The 18,912-nt window shown below is 49.4% G+C and overlaps 1 protein-coding gene across 2 annotated transcripts in view; it reads right to left on the bottom strand.

The window, feature by feature from the left end:
- Positions 1–16,011, bottom strand: part of MN1 (MN1 proto-oncogene, transcriptional regulator) — a 38,512-nt gene extending 22,501 nt beyond the window's left edge. For both annotated transcript variants that reach the window (XR_009960168.1, XM_062590129.1), the window contains exon 1: positions 12,609–16,011. Coding sequence is in view for 1 of the 2 variants with exons in the window: in XM_062590129.1 (XP_062446113.1) it covers positions 12,609–16,011 (3,403 nt within the window). In the remaining variant the exon portion in view is untranslated. The remainder of the gene's footprint in view (positions 1–12,608) is intronic.
- Positions 16,012–18,912: the final 2,901 nt, after the last annotated feature.

Here is an 18,912-nt window from a genome sequence, read left to right as displayed (position 1 = left end):
AAAATGACTTGGTAAGTGACATATTAATGTCTTCATTGCTTTGTGGCCACAGGCTGAGTACTCTAGCAGAGCCAGTAAGAGCACAATTGACATACAGATCATTCAATCAAAAAGCACAAATAAGATGTGAAATTGTATGGATAAGAAATGCCCAATAACTTATATCCTGCGGAAGGAAAGGAGAGTCAAATGGTGATATTGTTTGAAACACACACCTTTGAACCTGACACATATTTTCCAGAAAGTACTAAGATAAGTCTACAATAGTCTTTTCAGCAAGATTTAACTAAGGGAGGGGGAAGGGAAGGATCACTGAGGATAAAGATAGATCAATTTTCCTCTAAAATTTTAAATGAAACACTCCTGTTTTGGAAAGAATTTCATTAGGGTGAAAATATAATGTAGAAGTACCCATTTAGAAAGAATGTGCTATTAATTCTTAGCAGTGTATGAAGAAGGGAAAATTGCATTTTTATCTAAATGGCTTTTTCTGCATAACCCATTTACAGTATTCTTTTACAGCTCAGTAATGGGAACTTCTCACATTAATATTTGGGCCAGACCACCGTGGAAAGCAGGAGTAGTCTTCAAAAACATTTAAAATACAACCTCTTAAATCAGATTCCAAGAGAAGCTCTTGGAATGGGCCTTTTTTCCCCTCTTCCTCTTCCAGGTAGACTCACAGACATATGCAAATAGTAAAATGGTGTGGCATCACCACTTTGAAAAATTGCACAGGAATATTCTGGGCTATAATAGTTACCATCACATACAATGAAAGAACAAAATTTAAGATATGAAAAACTATTTTTATCATCATAAACAAACATTCATTTCTCATTACAAATAGTTTCCTACAATTTGAAACTGAATATGATCAAAACAATAACTTTAAACAGTTGACACCATGCTCAAGGTTGCCTGATATATTTACATAAGGCAATAAGAATAAACTCCAAGGAAAAGCAAAAGCAGATTCAGAACTCAGTGACCATGTTTCACTAGGTTTGCCTAATCTAATAGAATTAAAAACCAATATGAAATTTAAAATGTTTAAGATTCTAAGTTTTATCATTAAGTATCTCACACTCTAGCAAACACAAAAACAAAACAGCACACTGTTGGTGCATTTATTTTTAAAAAATCAACAGATCCTCAAAATAATGTATTAGGACTCACAAAAGAAGTTAAAGCTGTATAATTTCTATGCATTGTTCATTTGACATTCTTCACCTCTTCATTTATTTTCTGTGTTGTCTCTTTAAAACTCATTTTTGACAATTAGTGTAACATAATTAATCTCTGAAAACAGAAGTGCAAGGTGCAGCAGTTAGGGTGATACAACTGGACAGTGCATAGTTTTTATTCCCTTTACCTAGCTGTACTCTTCACTGCAAAGCAGTAATTACAAGAAACTACTTTTGTTTTAAGCTTTACATTAAGCTCTTTACAAATTTAAGGCCAGCAACCAACTCTTCATTATGCTTAATAGGTAGACATAAAAACATAATTGTACCACAATCTCTCCAGCTGTATGTTTTTCCAGCTCCTGGAGTTCATACTTGTCTGATTCAAGGAAAAGATTTTCAATCTATTCTTTTCTGTGACTGAAATATTTCAGAACAATTTGTATAATTTGGTTTAAAAAAAACTTAAAATACATTAAAGCAGTTCTTTGTCAGCTCACAAAAGTAAGATTCATAGCAGTATAGTAGCAGCAAGAAAATTCAAGCTATACTTTCACGAGCCTTATAAAAGAATTTTGAGATTCAGAATTACAATAAACCTTCTTCCCTACGATCCAGAGTATTAAGAAGCAGTGTATCTCCAAGCAGCAAATTATTTTCTTCCTTTCTTGTATGTACCTCAGCTAAGAAAGTAAAATCAGGAATGAATCAATTAACTTGATTCATCTGCAGGACATGCCTCTTTATTATATAATATGTAGTACTATTTTGCACGCACAGAATTTAAAACTGAAGATAAAGCAACGAACAGGCTGACTATGAAGATCACTGTAGTTTTTCATGCAACCATTGCCTCAGACTCCCAGCACAGTCTCAGACCCATCTAAATTTACACCCCTTTTGTAGACAGCTACAACAAATTAAAAATTTATAGAATGAAGCTTCCTATGGACTGAAAATAATGATTAGGGAAAAAAAATCCAGAATGAAGAAGGATTTCGCTGTTCTCTCTTTCTCTTTTTTTGGTAGTTTTCCCATATCAAAACAGCTAGCATGCTAGCAGGAGCTTTTAATTGTATTTGAAACAGTCTTATTTTTTTCCTCGGCCACTAAAACCAAGGAGTTGTATGGAGAACACAAGTAGTTGGGAGGCCGGCTGTTTATCTCCTCATGAAAAGAACAGCATGTGCCTATATTTAGAGGTAGAGAAAGGGATTACAGCATCAAAAAAAAAAGATTTTTATCTTCAAAAAAGTACTTGTGTTTTTGTTGCTTTTTTTAATCAAGTATGTGTTGCAAATGTTTGACCCTATATCCAGCAAAAATAAAATCTGTTCTGTCTTAAAATAGCTGCTGCACTTCAAATGATATTACTATTTTTAAGTATTTCAGAATCACTGTCTCATAGATCACAGTAATTTTTGTTATGATTACTGCAGAATTCTCTTTTTGTAGAATACAAACAATAGGCCCATTTCTATTATTATCTTGCTTTCAAAATCATATTTGGTCTGAAATTCGGGTTACTCTTCAGATTGGGAGAAAAAAGCTATATAGTGTAATGTTTTGGAATTAATAAAAACAAACAAAATAGATCAGATGAAAAATACCTATACCATTAAATGTAAAAAGTTACACAACTGTCTTATGCATCTAAGATGCATACTATTTCTAACACTATCAGTACAACTATAGGTTTTAGTTGTAAGAAATGAGACACTTTTTACTACTGTTTTTGCATGATTTTCAAATGATAGAAGCGTGTGTATGCGGAGGGGGTGGGGGGAATATTCCCCTTCCCCTTCCCTGGAAGAGAGAGGAAAAAACCACCCACGATTCTTCTATTCTTAGGTTTCTAGAGGAGGCGACAACCCACCTTGCATCAAACTATTCTCGCAGCGTTTCGGTTTATTTTTCTGTTGCTCAGATTTAAGAAATTAATGTAGGTTATTACATGCCCGCATGGCATCAGAACTACTGCGATCGTTTTCTTTCTTTTTTTGGTCGAGGGGAAGTACTCCGCTGAGGAGGACAGTGTGACTCTACAGTTCTCTCCACCAAACGCAATAGAAGAAAATGTAATTGAAACAGGAATTGGACTGCAAGTGAGGCACGATACCTCAGCGCTTCTTTCCCCTTTATTGTGAGCTGTTCATGGGCGTTCGGTAATTAAAGCAGCCCGAGGCTCCTGACGGCAGGTCCCTCCTCGGCACCGTGAGGTGCTGAGCGCACGAGCTGACCACGCGCAGGGCTACCCAAGTGCCGCGATCTGGCTCCGCAGTCCCGGCGCTCCGGCAGCGCGGGAGCCCCACGCGCCGGCCGCGCCGGCCGCCCTCTCCCAGCGCGGCTGCGGCCCCTGTGCGCGGCCTCGGCTGAGCCGTCACGCGCCTGCAGCCGCCCCGCGGACCGCCAAACACCTCCCGCAAGGCATGTCCACTTTACCTCACTCGGACTGTAAATCTTTAGCAGTGGGGATGTCTCTTCAGTTTCTAAAGTACAGCATAAAGCCTCGCGTCAATTTATGGAGCAATAAATACGATCTTAAATAATAAAAATAATAATAGAGTGGGACCTTAATATAGACTCCGCTGTGATTTAAATCAAACATAAACCCAAGTATCCATAAGTGCAATGGTAATGACTTGACCAACTGTGCCATCTAGCCAAGAGACAGGAGCACTCGCATAGATGCTCGCACTCCGCCTGTTTTAACCTCGCAGACAATCAAAAGCTTCACCTTTACCAGTGAAGAGGAGAGAATATATAGCAGAGGATCCCCAGGGACATGCCAGTTGTTAGAACACATTTTTATTTTTATTTTTAGGTATCTTTCAACTACTGTCGTTCCATACCTTTTATGACTTCTCTTACTCAAGACTGCAAGGCTTTAAAATGTAGTTATGCAGGAAGATTATGTAAAAAAAAAAAAAAAAAAAAAAAAAAAAAAAAAAAACAGTAAAAGATCTTCTTAGGAAAAAGACTCTGGAATTTGAACCTGGTAATAACCGCAATTAAACTTTCATCTGCCTATATTAATAGATTAATTTTGCATTTTGCTAAAAAAAATGGTTTCATGGTACATTTTTCAAAATGAGTCGTTGCCTTCTTTTAAATTGCATTTTGGGAGAGAGTGAAGAGGAGTAAGGAAGGATATGCCTGTTTCCAGGGGGTTTTAGTGTATTTGCTTCACGCAGCAAATTAAAATTCTCAATTTAAATCAATAATATATTCTTAATTAGGACATAAAATATTTTAAATTTTTCCTTACTTTACAAATAGCTACTTTTTCAGTTACCTATCCTTCCTTTAGCTAAGGATGATCATTCTATTAGCAATAAAATTCTTTTTAATATTTTGTGCGTATTAATTCACAAAATTAATTAAATGCAGACTTACCTCTGAAAATATGTATTTCACAACAGTCAACCACCAGCTCATAACTACTGACTGATTAAAGGCTTTCTTATGATCATGGATATCAGTTCTAAAGGCCTAGCAGTCAGAATTCAAGCTAAGAAGTTAAAAAAAAAAAAAGATAGCAACTCTATTTCCTCATCTAGTTTTGCCAAGACTCCGAACAGAGAAGAAAATAAATACTCAAAAGTTTAAATAAACTAATCATTAGAGAAAGGCTGTAGTGCAATCTGTAATACAACATTTTGCATTAAAGAACCCTCTTTAGCTCTTCAGAGCTCATACGTATGTTATTCCTGTGTTTAATCTCAAACAAACCGTATTTATCTTAATGCAAATATTGATCAATATAGCACTTAAATGCAACCAGATTTCTGCTAATCAAACCAAAAAAGCTTCTTTAGACAAACCTCAAAATCTACTAAAAAGTGTAGACAGTGCAATTATCACACACTGTATTTTAACATAAAAATACCACACCTTGATAAAATTTAAACCAAAAACATATAAATTACAGAACAAAAGATTCAGCAAAAGTGAAGCATGCAGACAAGAAAAGGTTCATTTTCAGGAGCTACTAATGACTGAGACATATGTGCATCTTGGAGAGTGAAACCATTAAGATATGCTTATAATAAAAGATACTGTCTAACAGATGCAAAACAAAACTTTGAAAAAACTTTATTTAAAAATGGCAGGCACTGGATTAGACTTGCTTTTTCTGAAAGGAATGCATTCTAGATTCAAATGAAGTTTCCTGAAAAGGCACAAGCCCAACACTCAAGGCTGCTGGAAACAAATACTCTTTCGATAACCCCTGTACCGTTACAGAACAACTATTCAAATGAGAGGGAAAGGACTACTAGAAAAAAAGTAACTACAATAATTTTTGCATCAATATATAGACAAAGTGCAGAACATTTAAGAAGTAAATTTCTGGATCATCAAGACTTACAACTGATTAAACCAACTAAAGAAAATGTATTCGCCTCATATATATGCTTTTGTCATTTGCAAGATGAGTGGAACATAAATACTAGAAGAGGGGTATTGGAGGGAAGAGGCAAAGCAATATCATTTAAGATGCTCTCTTTGAAGTATTAAGAAAGTCAGCTTGTTAAAATTAATGGATTAGACCTCCAGCTGTTAAATTCTCTGCTTTAAATTTAAAAGTATTCAACTTTGGAATACTGGCATATAATCCTTAAAAATATATTCAAATTTCAAAAAATAAAAAAACCTCTATGCATTAAGAAAGGTCACTTATAATTAGCAATGTTCTAACTGCTCCAGTAAAAAAGTTTTTGGAAAGAAAAAGCAACTAGCTACAAACAATATCAATATTTTTGCATAAGTTAATCATCTTATCTCTATGCTCAAACTGGGTCTAGCTACAGAATAGAGAAACTTCTATGTAACATTTTAAAAGTTGGAACAACTTAACCAAGATCAGGAAAGTCAGGGTGGACCTTTTATTTCCTGGAAGATTCCACCGCTTCATCTACTTAATTTCCATAAGACACCCTGCTCTATGTCTCTTACACAAAAACTTTTGCTGAGGAACTCTGTATGCAAATCATGTTCTAATTATACTTTCTTAATGAAATCTCTTTCCTAAAAATGACCTCAAATAAATTAAGCAAGAATAATCATGTATTTCAAAAAATAAACAAACCTCACATCTTAAAAATGTCCATCAAAATATAAGCATATATTTAGAGATGTAAACTTTGTTCTTTTCAAGGGCTTAGATTTTTCAATAAAAAAACACAGAATAAATTGGCAGAATGATTGCTTCTGGTTGGAGTGGACGCCCGTTTAGATACATATTCTGAGTTTGATGTAGTTTATCCATGACTCGTGCATACAAAGCACTCAAGCCTGAAAAATGGTGAAGACAATATATTTTATGCTAGTAACAAAATAGGCAATGATCCCACCAACCACAATTTAACTGGTTACTTCTGATATTCTGAATGTGGTCTAAGAATTACATAATTTAACTCTTTACAATATTTGAGTAAATTTTGTATGAAAATGCGCGCGCGCGCGCACACACACACACACATATATATATTAGACCACCTGAAGATTCATTTTAGAACTGGCTTTACATTTTCTGTGGATACTGTACTCACACTTATATTTCATGCAAACACACAAAAAAAAACATGCACTAAAAATGTACAGTAATTCATCTAGTATAAAATTTTATATGGCCACATAAAGACATTCTGCTGTACCAAAACCTCATACTGGCCCAGAACATCACAGAAGCAGGAAGTCAACCGTTAGAAATAAAAGCAGCCTATATATTTTTAGTTTACACGTTTGCTTAATGCCTTATCCTTTGCTCTATACAGCAATAACAAACAACTGTATCTGTAGGTAATGCCCAGCAATAACTTTTTTTACTAAAAATTAATTATAGTTTATAGCAGATCATTCAATTAGATCATTGCTAAGAAAAACAGGTATTGCACATTAAAAATGAAGAGAAGACATTGTATAATATATCACACATCAGAATAAATCTATACTTTGACCCATAAATATGAAGTTTAATTCATCTCCTTTTATATCATATGTAGAGCTGTGAAACAGATTCAACACTCTAATTTCAAGAAATATATCCCCAAGTGTCTCTCTCATGCACCCTCCCATCCTAAGCATGTATGAAACATCCCTGTTACAAATAATCCCACAACTGAACACAAAATAGCAGATTTGGTTAAAAGAAGGTAACACGATACAAACCAAATTTGTGATCTGCATTAATTCAAATACAGCTAGACTCTCTCCACTACACTGAGTAGAACAGATAAATCTAACAACCAAAACTAGATGGATAGATGGATGGATGGATGGATAGACAGATAGAGGCAGAATGGTTACAGTAGTTACTAAAATGCCAATATATCCACACATTTTCTGCATTATGTATTTTAGTACAATATAACAGCCATAGCAAATGACATGGAAAACTGTACTTCTTGCCTCCTCTAGTATTTGCCATAAAGGACTACTAATACATTGCTGGAGAATATTTATAAAAACAAAGGCAAACATTTCTGAACAAGACCTTTTGAATAGCAGATACATAAAAATGATAGGTGGTCAAAGTAAACAATAGAGTACTACTGTTTTTCAAATGGCACTAAGTCAGACAGGGCAATCTCACTTTTTTCTTTTTTCTTAACAGATCAGGAGAGTTTAAAAGATCATATTAAATCTGAATCTAAATGCATACTGAAATCTTTCCTACAATCTGCAGTGGGAGTATTCTTTCCTCGTAAGGCTGCCTGCTAATCCAGATCATTTATTAAAGACGTGTGTTTCTTAGCGGCAGAGTATATCACATAACTTCTTGGCAAAGGTAACAGTATTTTTTTTTTTTTGGTAACTCTTAAAACTCTTTGTGCAAGTTTAAATAGCTCTTTCAAGCAAACAAAGCAGCATCAGCAATCACACATTCATCGCTGCAAAGTGCGCTGAGTTTAGTCAGTGAACTTGTTTGCAACCAGCTTTACTACAATGTAAATCCATTTCAAATCATATATGGCTTTCGATGCTGTTTAAGTGTTTGAAATACCTCATAGGAGGGCTCACAAACTCAGTCTCGGTAAACAAATCTATTCTCTTGGTAAAAGCTCTCAAGGAATTTAGCAGTATTTTAAAAGAATACAACAGAACGCACTAAGAAAAGAAAGAAAACAAGGGCTCACTGCCGCATTTGGTCTGAGTTTTTCCTTTGTTAATATGTTTGGTAGGAATTCCCAAATGTTACATACCACTTAGCCAAAAGTTCTGGCCCGATGGTTTATTCAAATGGTAGGTTCAGGATTGTTATGAAATCTTAACACAGACAAAAACTGAAACCTACTTCACTGAACTATGTGAATGCGGACAAACTCCAGCGCAACAGCCACATGCTAACTAACTGCAGGTATTTACATTTTTTCCAATTAACATCTGCTCTGCCTTACATACTGATATGTTCACCTGACACTTGCATCATGAGATCTTCAAAATTTCAATTAAAAGCTGAAAAAAAGCCCACTAGAACTTAATTACTGAATTTCTAGAGAATACTGATAAACATTTCAGTGAAGAGAAAATTGTTCTGGTTCAGTCAAATCAGGCAAAGCAAAAACCTATTAAACTAGTCCAGGGTTTTAAAGTAAACTTGATCTAGTTATTCTTTATTACCTAGAGCTATGGTATAGGTGTCAACACAACCTCAGTCGCTTCAGCATTACTTTATCTCACTCCTGGCTCTAGCTCTGTGGCAGAGGAAAACACAGAATTCTCAAATGCATTTTGGGAAGGAAAATCTACCCTCCACATCACATACACATGTTAGTACAAGAAACTATATAACAAAAACACTCTTAACTGAAATTTGTGTCTCAGTGAAGGAGATCACCAGTCAGCATCAACACTAAATTCAGAAACAAAATGTGAATACATAAAGCTCACTAAAGGCTAATATCAAATCATGTGGGGTGTATGTACTACACAGACCTACAGAATAGGTATCTGAACTAATGTTGTCTATGGTCATCTACTTTTAAAACGCACGAGTCACACAGACTACCAGCTATAAACAAATCATTTTAACAACATTATGAGAAAACTGAGATTAATTAGCAGAAATCTGAACAGCCATTAGAGCAAATCAAACAAGTTGTTTCCCGCAGTAATCTGGGCATTAAGGGAATATTTGAAAAGTTACTCTTCCTGCAGAGTTTTACATATTTTGCCATTTACAAAAATGCCCCTCTAAGAATCCCAATAAAACCGGAGCCTTAGATCTCCCCCTTGGGCATGGACTCCCCTCCAAGACAGGGCAGCATCAGAAAGGTGGAACGCTGAATTCAGCACTCAAAACTTCGCCTGCGCACATCGCCCTTCGCCCTTCTTCCACCTCTCCCGAAGCCCAGGGATGAACCAATGCCAGTCTCACACTCTCATATTACGTATAAATCACAGAACGCATTCTCTCATTTTCACCAAAGTAGGTGTAAGTAAAAAGCCCACCGACAATGTGTATGTGCTGGTTAGGGAAGTTAGGTGTAAGAAAGAATTCCACTCTTAATAATATTACCCAACATTACAAAATGCATGCCTTGGTAAGCCCTCCTCTCACCAATGTACTATCAAGCACATTTAGCAACTGCTTGCATTTAGAAGAGTGCTGTTGGAAGCTGCATATTCATCCTGCATGTGTTCCACGGGAAACGCTTGGAACAAATACTGCTGACACACATTCCAGTTGACTAAAAACAGTTAAAATCTCAATCATAGGTTAAATAAAGCCTTCTCTTAAACAAAATGTCAAACACTCAAGGACAGGACAATGTAAAGTTAAATTATTTCTACTAAATGAAGAGAGTGGCCTATTTTATCTCACCTATCATATCTTTATCGCTTTCAACAACAGTTAAATTCTCTACTGGTCTAAATGGATCTTCTCACCTAAAGAACCAGTCCTTTCAAATCCTTCAAGTGACTGAAGTGCAAAACAAAATGAATGCGTCTATCCGTTGTTGTAAAACTGGTTTGTTATTTTATGTTAAGCCTCTGAAATACTAAAACATATCCTTATATAGGAATAGCGATTAAATGGCTTTCCCTCCAAGTGATGAACTAAAGCAACATTTTGGTTATCACTTCCAGAAAGCAATTACTTATTTCCCTAGATGTTACTAAGAATAGTGGTGATCAAAGTGAATGTAGGAGTGCCGTTAAAGACACTAAAGAAAGCAATGCTCCATATGACACATCCACACAAAATAGATATAATTTTAAGTCAAATTACACTTTCAATAAATATACGCACCATTCACTGTTTGGCATTTAAAAAAAAATCCATGAAATTAAGATCTATGAAATAGATCTTTTAAAATCTGTTTTTAAATAGAGCAGGGTATGTGTAGCGGTTCCTGTCTGTATGCACATATATGTGAATGAGGGGGAGCATGCATTACAGAGGGAGATGTGTGTTGTGTGAGAATGTATAAATGTGTTCGAGTCTGCCAAGGTAGAACTGACAGGAACTGTGATTTGTGCTAACTAGCTATTGATCCAGTCAGATCTAGATGTTGTGTACAAGAAACAATAAAAGAGAAGGGGCCAGGAAGGATGCTGTGTGCAACTCCATTTAAAAATGGAAAAGAAGGGCCCCAAACAAACCAATTTATGTCCTTGCCTGGGTGAAGCATGGAGAATGCTGATGGGCTTCCTAGAGTCTGCTGTGCATGCTAAACACTCCCGCTTCAAATGAGAGTCTCCTGAGCGGGGCATTAAACATGAACAAAGAGACAAACAGTGGGGGCTAGGATTCATGCTTCAGAAAGCCAAAGCTGGAAAGCCAACCAGAACTGGGGGTAGGAAATTGTCGAGTTTTCAAACCACCTTAGTTCCCCTTTCATTTTCCTAACACCTTTCTTAGCTAAATTACTAAACACAGAGCACTATAAAAAGCCATTCTTTAAGACTAGACATGACGAAAAAGATTTTGAACTACACTAATGGTAGCAAAGTATCAGCTTTCCAAGACACAAATAATGAGTTATATTGTGTAAAACACATACGTGTACTTATAGTATTTCAAAAAAATTGCCTGTGTGCATGCATACAGTACATTCATGCACGTGCATCTATTATAATATTCACACACAGAAGCAGGAAGCTTAGAAAATAAGGCTTTGATAAGATAAAATGGAAACCAACTGAATCTACAATCATCTTTATGTTAAACAGCTTTTAAAATAGTTTTGTATTAAAATATTTTTTCCTAAGCTTAGAGAATTATGATGCCCTCTGGATACACAGGAGAATCAAAGCCCGAAAACTAATGCTGAAATTAAACATCTGTCAACTAAGCAAGTTTTATACTGGTAGACCCAGAACCTGATCTTAAATTTCCTTTCCATCAAAGAAAAAACGGTAAGAGCCTTTCAGTTCAGTACCACGCCACTATGAGTGTTTTAACACACACAGGAAAACACCTGAAAGCAGAGAACTACATTACAGATACACTTTGGAGATTAAGGAAGGTCTGTGTAGGAGTATGGGGGAAAACGCTGCACAGCACAGCAGGTCAGGGCTCCACGGGAGCCCCCCACCCCCCTACCTCCGTCCCTGCCTGTCAGGGCTCCACGGGAGCCCCCCACCCCCCCCACCTCCATCCCTGCCCGTCAGGGCTCCGTGGGAGCCCCCCACCCCACCCCACATCCATCCCTGCCCGCTGGGGCTTTGCGGGACCCCCCTGCACCCCACCTCCATCCCTGCCCATCGGGGCTCCGTGGGAGCCCCCCCACCCCATCTCCGTCCCTGCCCGTCGGGGCTCCATGGGAGCTCCCCCCTCCCCACCCCTGCCCATCGGGGCTCCATGGGAGCTCCTCCCCCCCCCAGCACCCCATCTCTGTCCCTGCCCGTCAAGGCTCCCCGGGAGCCCCCTTGCCCCCATCCCCGCCCATCGGGGCTCCATGGGAGCTCCCCCCCCCGGCACCCCATCTCCATTCCTGCCCGTTGGGGCTCTACGGGAGCCCCCCTCATCCCTGCCCGTCGGGGCTTCATGGGCGCTCCCCCCCCGGCACCCCATCTCCATCCCTGCCTGTGGGGGCTCCATGGGAGCTCCCCCCCCAGCACCCCATCTCTGCCCTTGCTGTCGGGGCTCCCCGGGAGCCTCCCCCCCACCTCCACCCCTGCCCGTCAAGGCTCCGCGGGAGCCCCTCTCCTCTCCTCTCCTCTGCTCCCCAGCACCCCACCCTGCACTCCATCAGGCAACCGCTCTCCGGGGTGCGGTGGCCCCGGGGCCGGCGGCAAAGGCAGCCGCAGCGCAGGCAGCCCCGGGGGCGCAGGCAGCCCGCAGCGGCCCCAGCGCGGAGCAGCACCTGCACCCTGCAGCAGGCAGAGCGGCCCCAGCCACCATCCTGTGGGGCTGCCGCCCCACCACCTCCCCCTCCCTGAGGGCCGGGACCCGCGCGGGGCAAGAGATACCTTCTTTGCTGGAGTTCGGGGGCTTGGGCTTCTCCCAGGGCGCCATGGGCTTGTCCTCATCCTGCCCCTCCATCATGGCCTTCTCGCCAGGCAGGTACCAGGTGGAGTTGTGCTCTGCCATCAGGGAGTCCAGGTCAATGGTACTCATGGCACCCTTGACGCCCTCCGAGCAACAGCTGCCCAAGTCAGTGTCCCCGTTCTGCCCTGCGCACTCCCCCTTTTTGCTCTTCAGCCCCAGGGGCTGGTCTTCCGAGATGCTGAACTGCTGCCGCTGGAGCTGGATCTGCGCCTGCAGGATCTCCAGCGGGTGGATCTCATCCTGGGCTGAGGTGCTCGTGGGGGTCCGCACCTGCTCCATGCCCGGCGTGCCAGGGTGGGCGCCCGCCGTGGTGCTGAGCCCGTAGCTGTCGGGGGTCGAGGTAGATGTATTGAGGAGGCCAAGGGCCAGGGGCTTCTGTCCGTTGAGAAGGGCGTGCTCCCCCCGGGGCAGCTTGGGCGAGCCGCCCAGCAGCGGGCTGCGCGTGGGCTTGGAGACGGCGTTGTCGGAGCTGGACGACACCTCGTCCTCGTTGCCGTAGCTGGTGCTGACCTCGTCGGGGAAGTCCACGTGGGGGGAACTGCCGTCTGACTTGGTCACGCTCTGAATGCCGCTGTCCAGCGAGGACATGAGGTCGGGCTGCTCGCCCAGCAGCAGCTCGCCGCCCTTGCCCCACGACGGCGAGGTCAGCGGCTTGTCATGCGGGGTGCCCCCGCCGCGCTCGGCGCCCGTGGCCCCCGGCGGGCCCCCCGGCGGCCCCGGGCTCACGCCGGCGCCGCCGCCCTCCGCGGCCGAGAACTTGTCGAAGAAGGTGCCGGGGCTCACGTGCCCGCTGTCCCGTTTCCGGCGGCCCCGCCCCCGCCCGCCGCCCGCCTTCCCCTCGCCGCCGCCCGCCGGCTCCAGCGCGTAGCCGGGCGAGAGGCTGCTCTCGGCGGGCAGCAGCGGCGCGGGGCCCGCGGCCTTGGCGGCACCGCCCCCGCCCGCCGGCGGCCCCGCCGGGAAGTAGTCGGGGGCCGCGGGCGGCGCCTCGGGCTCGGCCTGGCCGAGCTTGCGCTTGGCCTCGGCCGGGCTCTTCTTGTTGAAGGTGACGTTGAGGTTGGGGGCGCCCAGGCTGGCGATCATGTTCTGGCAGGCGGTGGAGAGCGCGGCCAGGCAGCTCTGCCCGAAGACGTTGTCCTTGGCGGCCGGCTTGCTGAAGGAGCCCAGCGAGAGGGCGCCTAGCTTGCTGGCGGCGGGCCGCGGCGGCGGCGGCGGCGGGGGAAACTCGGATGGCGGCGGTGGGTAGGCGCCCGGCGAGGCGCTGAGGGCGGGTGCCGTGCCGTGCGCCGCCGGCTGCCGGGCGGCCGCCGCGAAGGCGAAGCCGGGCTGCGCCGCGAAGTCAGCGGGGCCGCGGCGCTCCGCGGGGGCACTGGGCAGCGCCACGCCGCTGCCCGGCGACTGCAGCTGGGAGAGGCCACCCATGGCCGGCGCGAAGGGCGGGTGGACGCCGGGCGAGGGCAGGGCCTGTGCCGGCCCCTCGCCCGCCATCCGCAGCGGCTCCTGCAGCCCCAGCGCGCCGGCACCCGGCCGGAAGAGCACGCCGCCGCCGCCGCCGCCACCGGGCTGCAGGCCCAGCTCGTGCGGGGCGGGCTCGGCCGGCAGCCCCGGAGCCGCCATGCGCCGCGGCAGCAGGTCGCCGGGCGGCGGCGGCGGCCCCGTGAACCAGGCGCTCTCCGGGGCCAGGTGCGGCGCTGGTGGGTCGAAGCCGCGGGCAGCGCCGCCATCGCGCTCGAAGGCGGGCGGGGGCAGCCCGCCGGGCGGCCCCACCTCACCGTGGTGGCCCAGCTGCTGGAGGCTGGGCGGCCGCAGGCGCTGCTGGCTGCGCGACGCCATCTGCTTCATCACCAGGGCCGCGTTCTGGCGCTGCGCCAGCGCCGGGTGCTCGGGGCCGCCGTGTGGCAGCGGCCCGCCGAAGGCCTCGGGCGCCGGTGGCGTGAACTCGCCCGGCAGGCCGGGGTAGGCCGTCGGGGAGAGGTGGCTCTCCACAGCGGGGCCGTGCATGCTGCCGCCCCAGGAGGCACACCGCTCCGCGCCGGGGTTGCCGGGGAAGTCGAACCGCGGCCTCTTGGCGACGTTCACGTAAGGGGCATCGAAGTGCTGCAGTCTTTGATTTGGTGGCTGTTGCGGAGGAGGGTGCTGCATATTAAACACGGGGTCGGCGTAGGGATGCATATTCCTGTTCTCCAGTCTGTGAATAGGGTATTCAAACTGTGCGTGCTGGTTCTGCATTATCGGCCCATTGTCCTGCAAGTTGGGATTGGGAGCACTGGCTTCTGCTTGCTGTTGCCTAGGGATGGCTGGCGGGCAGGAGTTCTGTCTGGCCAGCAAACCGGGCTGCTGCGGCTGCGGCTGCATCAGCGGGTGCCTGGCGCTGGTCCCCGGCTCCAGGCCGGCGGACATCTTCCGCGCCCCCCCGAAGCGCTCGAAGAAGACGCCGTGCTGCTGTGGCGGGTGCGCCTTGGCCACGGCCATGCCCGGCGGCCGCGGCAGGGCGGGCGCCCCCGCGAAGCTGCCGCCCGCCGGCACCTGCCGCCCGCCGCCGTAGTGCGGCAGCTGCCCCTCGGGCTCTGACGGGGAGAAGACAGGCAGCTCGAAGTGCCCAGCGGGGCCGTCGCTGGGGTAATTGTATTCCAGAGAGTCCACGCCGCCCTGCGCGGGAAGTCGCCGCTGCTCCAGGCCGTGGGGCTCGGCGGAGCCAGCTGCGGGCAGCCCGTGGAAGGAGGCAGCACGGTTGGGGGACTGGTCGAGGGGGAGGCAGGGCGCTGGCACCGCGTGGCTGGAGGCGCCGCCGTTGTGGTGCTGAAAGTCGGGCAAGTTCCCGGGACGCTGCTGCCCGAAGCCCTCAGCACCCTGGCTCTCGGCCATGTGCTCGTAGCCGTCGGCGAACGCCGTCTGGCCGCCCAGCGCGCCGCTGTAGCCCAGGAGCCGGCCACCGTGCACGCAGGAGGCGCCGGGGTCAGGCCCGAAGTTGCCGCCGAAGTGCGGGTGGTGCTGGTGCGGGTGGTGGGCGCCGGCGTGGCCGCCGTGCGGCTGCTGCCCGCCGAAGAAGCCGTGCACCGGCGGCTGCATGCCGCCGCCGTGCAGCTCGGCGGGGCCGCGGCCCGGGAAGCCGTAGGCGTCCCCGGCCAGGCTCATGTTCATGCCCAGGAGGGGCGGCTCGCCCAGCGCGCCCAGGGCCGGGTCCACCGCCGCCGCCGGGCCGCCGCCGGGGAAGGCCGGCGCCTTGAAGTGCGAGCTCATGCTCAGTCCGGGCTGGCCGAAGCCCCGCTCGCCCTGCCCGCCGCTGCGGCTGCTCATCTGCGGCTCGAACTGCTCCAGCGCGAACATGCTGCGCGGCTCAGAAGGGCATGGCCGCCCGCGCGGCTCCGCCGTCCCGCTGCCCGCCCCGGCGGCCCCGCTCACATCGCGCCCGCGCCGCCGCGGCGCTGCCCCGGCCGCCCGCCGCGCTCACCCCCGGCACCTCGCCGCTCGCTGCCGCCCGGCGCCGGCCGCGCTGCCCGAGAGCCGACGGGGCGGCGCGCCGCCGCTCATAGGCTCCGGCGCCCGGGAGCCGCGCGCCGCATCCCGGCCCGCCGCGGAGCGCACGCCGCGGGCTGCCCGCGGCCGGCGGCTCGCAGGGCTGCGGCGGCGGCGGGGCGGCGGGGCCGGGCCGCGGGGCCGCCGCTGCGTCCGGGCGCTCGCAGGGCTCCGCTCCGCTCCCCTCGCGCGCGCTCCCTCGCTCTCACCCGGCGCTGGCGGAGCAGCAACAAGTTTTGCATTTCAGCGATGAATTTCAGCCATCGGGGCTGCGCCAATGAGCGCCGCGCGGCCCGGGGCGGGGCTCGCCGTTAAGGTGGCTCCGCCGAGCCGGGCGGCCCCGCGCCCCGCCCGCCCCCTCGGCGCGGGGAGCGCCCCGCTGCCGCCAGGGACCTGCCGCCACCCGGGACCCGCCGCCCCGGCGGCCGCGGACGGTCGAGGCGGCGGCAGCCGCTCCCGCTCCCGCAGCACGCTCGGGAAGCGGGGCCAAGCGGCACCGGGGCTAGAATCGACGGGCCTGAATGGGACCGGCGCTGCTCCCCGAGCACGGCGTGCCACGGTGGTCCAAGTGCAAGCGAGCAGCTCCTCCCGGTCTGCGCCGGGGCCGAAGCCTGCCCCGCGGCTGGGAGCCGAGAGAAGGAGCAGCGCCGCAATCCCCGCGTCCCAGCAGAGCCGGCAGCGCCGAGCGCAGCCACTGCCGCGGGCAGGCGGTACCGCACCTAACGCTCGACCCGAGCGGAGCGCCCCGTCGGCGGCCGCCCCGCCACCGCGGCGCTCCGCCGGGCACAGCTACCGCGCGGCCCCGGGCCGTGCACGAATGCAACTGCCAAAGCGCGGCACCCCTGCCCGGGAAACGGCTGCTGGACCCGGGGGCTTAAAAGCACCCGGCAGTGTAGGGGACTTCAGGTGTGCGCAGTTCGCACATGTCGATAGTTTAAAAAAAATAAAAATGAAAATTACTCCCACCAAAAAAAAAAAAAAAAAAAAGAGATCTATAAATAAGCGGCCGAGGAGTATTTGTATATGGCAGGAGAGTTTTAAAGGGATTTTTTTCTGCAGGATCAGGATGCTGCGCTGTGATTAAATATTGATTTTGTGTAATTAGTTTTCATGTGAACTATCCTCCTTGCTGATGGCTTGGAGATTTCAGAACTAGAGAAGAAATGGAATTGGACGTGGAAATTATTACTTAGCAAAGTGACAAGGGGGGGCCGCAAGGCCCGGGTGCGGCGCTGGTACCAGGCACGGGCAGAAAATGAAGTACGTTCAGCCTGACAGCGGCACAAAGGAATAAAGCGACAGTTTCGCTCGCTACGGGGACAGGAGGGACAAAAGGAGCCGCCGGCTCCCCGCGCCCGCGCAGCAGCGCTGCGGACCGACGGCTGCGCCGCCCCGCGGCCCCGCACCTCGCCGCGGCGGCGGGGCAGCGCGACCCGGTCCCGGGCGAGGAGGGCGCGGGGGGGCCGCCGCGGCCAGGCCCCGCCGCCCCCGCGCCGGCTCCGCGGGCGGCCGCGCCGCTGCCTCTGCGCCTGCGTGCGCGCCGTCGGAGCCGCTCTCTTCCGAACGGGCACAGCGCCCCCTGCCGCCGCCGCGCCGCGCCCGCGCGCCCGCCCCCGCGGCGGCCGAGGCGCGGGCACCGCCGCCCCCGCCCCCGCCGCCGGCTTCCTCCCGCGTCGGCGGAGCCGAGGGCGCCCGCGCCGCGCCGGGGAGGCCCCGCCGCCAGCCTCCGGCCGCTCCGGCCTGCTGCCCCGGGGCCGCTGCGGCGGACACCCCTCCCCGCGCCCGCGCGCGTTCTCCGGCCGAGCCGCACCCCCGGCGCGGTCAGCGCGCCCCCCAGGCCCGGGCCCCGGCAGGAGCAGGGTCCCCGCGGCCACCCAGCCCCAGCCCGGCCCTGCGGCCCGAAAGCTCCCACCGTGCCATCCAGGAGCGGGCGCGGCCGGTCAGGAGGCTCTCTGGGGCCGTGGAGGCCTCACTCACGGTCCGTTTGGGGCCTCTTCCTGGCCTCTTTGTTCAGCTTCAGTAGTGCGGATCTGTTGGCTTCAGGCCCAAGGTTTCAGCCCATTCATCACTATACACATCTTGGCAGTAAAATGAGTAACACGGAAAATAAGCCCGGGGTCTGCAGTCTTCTGATGGCTGCCCGTCTTGGAGTCAGGGCCGGAGCCCCATTTGCTACAAAGCCACTGCTGGAATTGCTGGAGGAGGAATTTCTGGAGGCTCATCCACCTGTGGACTGCCTGGCATAAGAGACTATTCCCAGCTCTCCCAGAACCATTCTTTCCGCACATGAACGACTCCAATTGACTTTAATGGGAATTGGACCGTGTCCCAGCTAAGAAACGTTGTCGAAGCAAACAAGGTCTCTTGGTACATTATGCTTCCAGGAAATGCACCTGGTGTGTGCCCTTAGTTCCTCGTACCTCCATCTACACAGGCTGTACAGGTGTGGGATCTCCTTACAGAAAAGTGAGGAACATCAGGTATCTGCACCCTCATGCTGGCCGGCATGTGGAGGCTCCATGGACAGCAAGAGCTGCTTTGGTTGAACACAAAGCTCACTGTAGATTTAATACCGTTTCCTGAACTCTGGAAGAGAAGTACACTTTTATCAAGAAGATTACATGAAACCTTGGCAATAGGATTGCCTATTAATATCAGTGTGGAAGAGATTTCTCTGTAAGATAATTGAGTTTTTTTTAGTTTAAACCTCAT

This window comes from Rhea pennata, chromosome 17, assembly GCF_028389875.1.
Source record: "Rhea pennata isolate bPtePen1 chromosome 17, bPtePen1.pri, whole genome shotgun sequence".
Lineage (NCBI taxonomy): Eukaryota > Metazoa > Chordata > Aves > Rheiformes > Rheidae > Rhea > Rhea pennata.
Note: the sequence above shows the minus strand (reverse complement) of the source record. Positions and strands in the feature narration are given on the sequence as shown.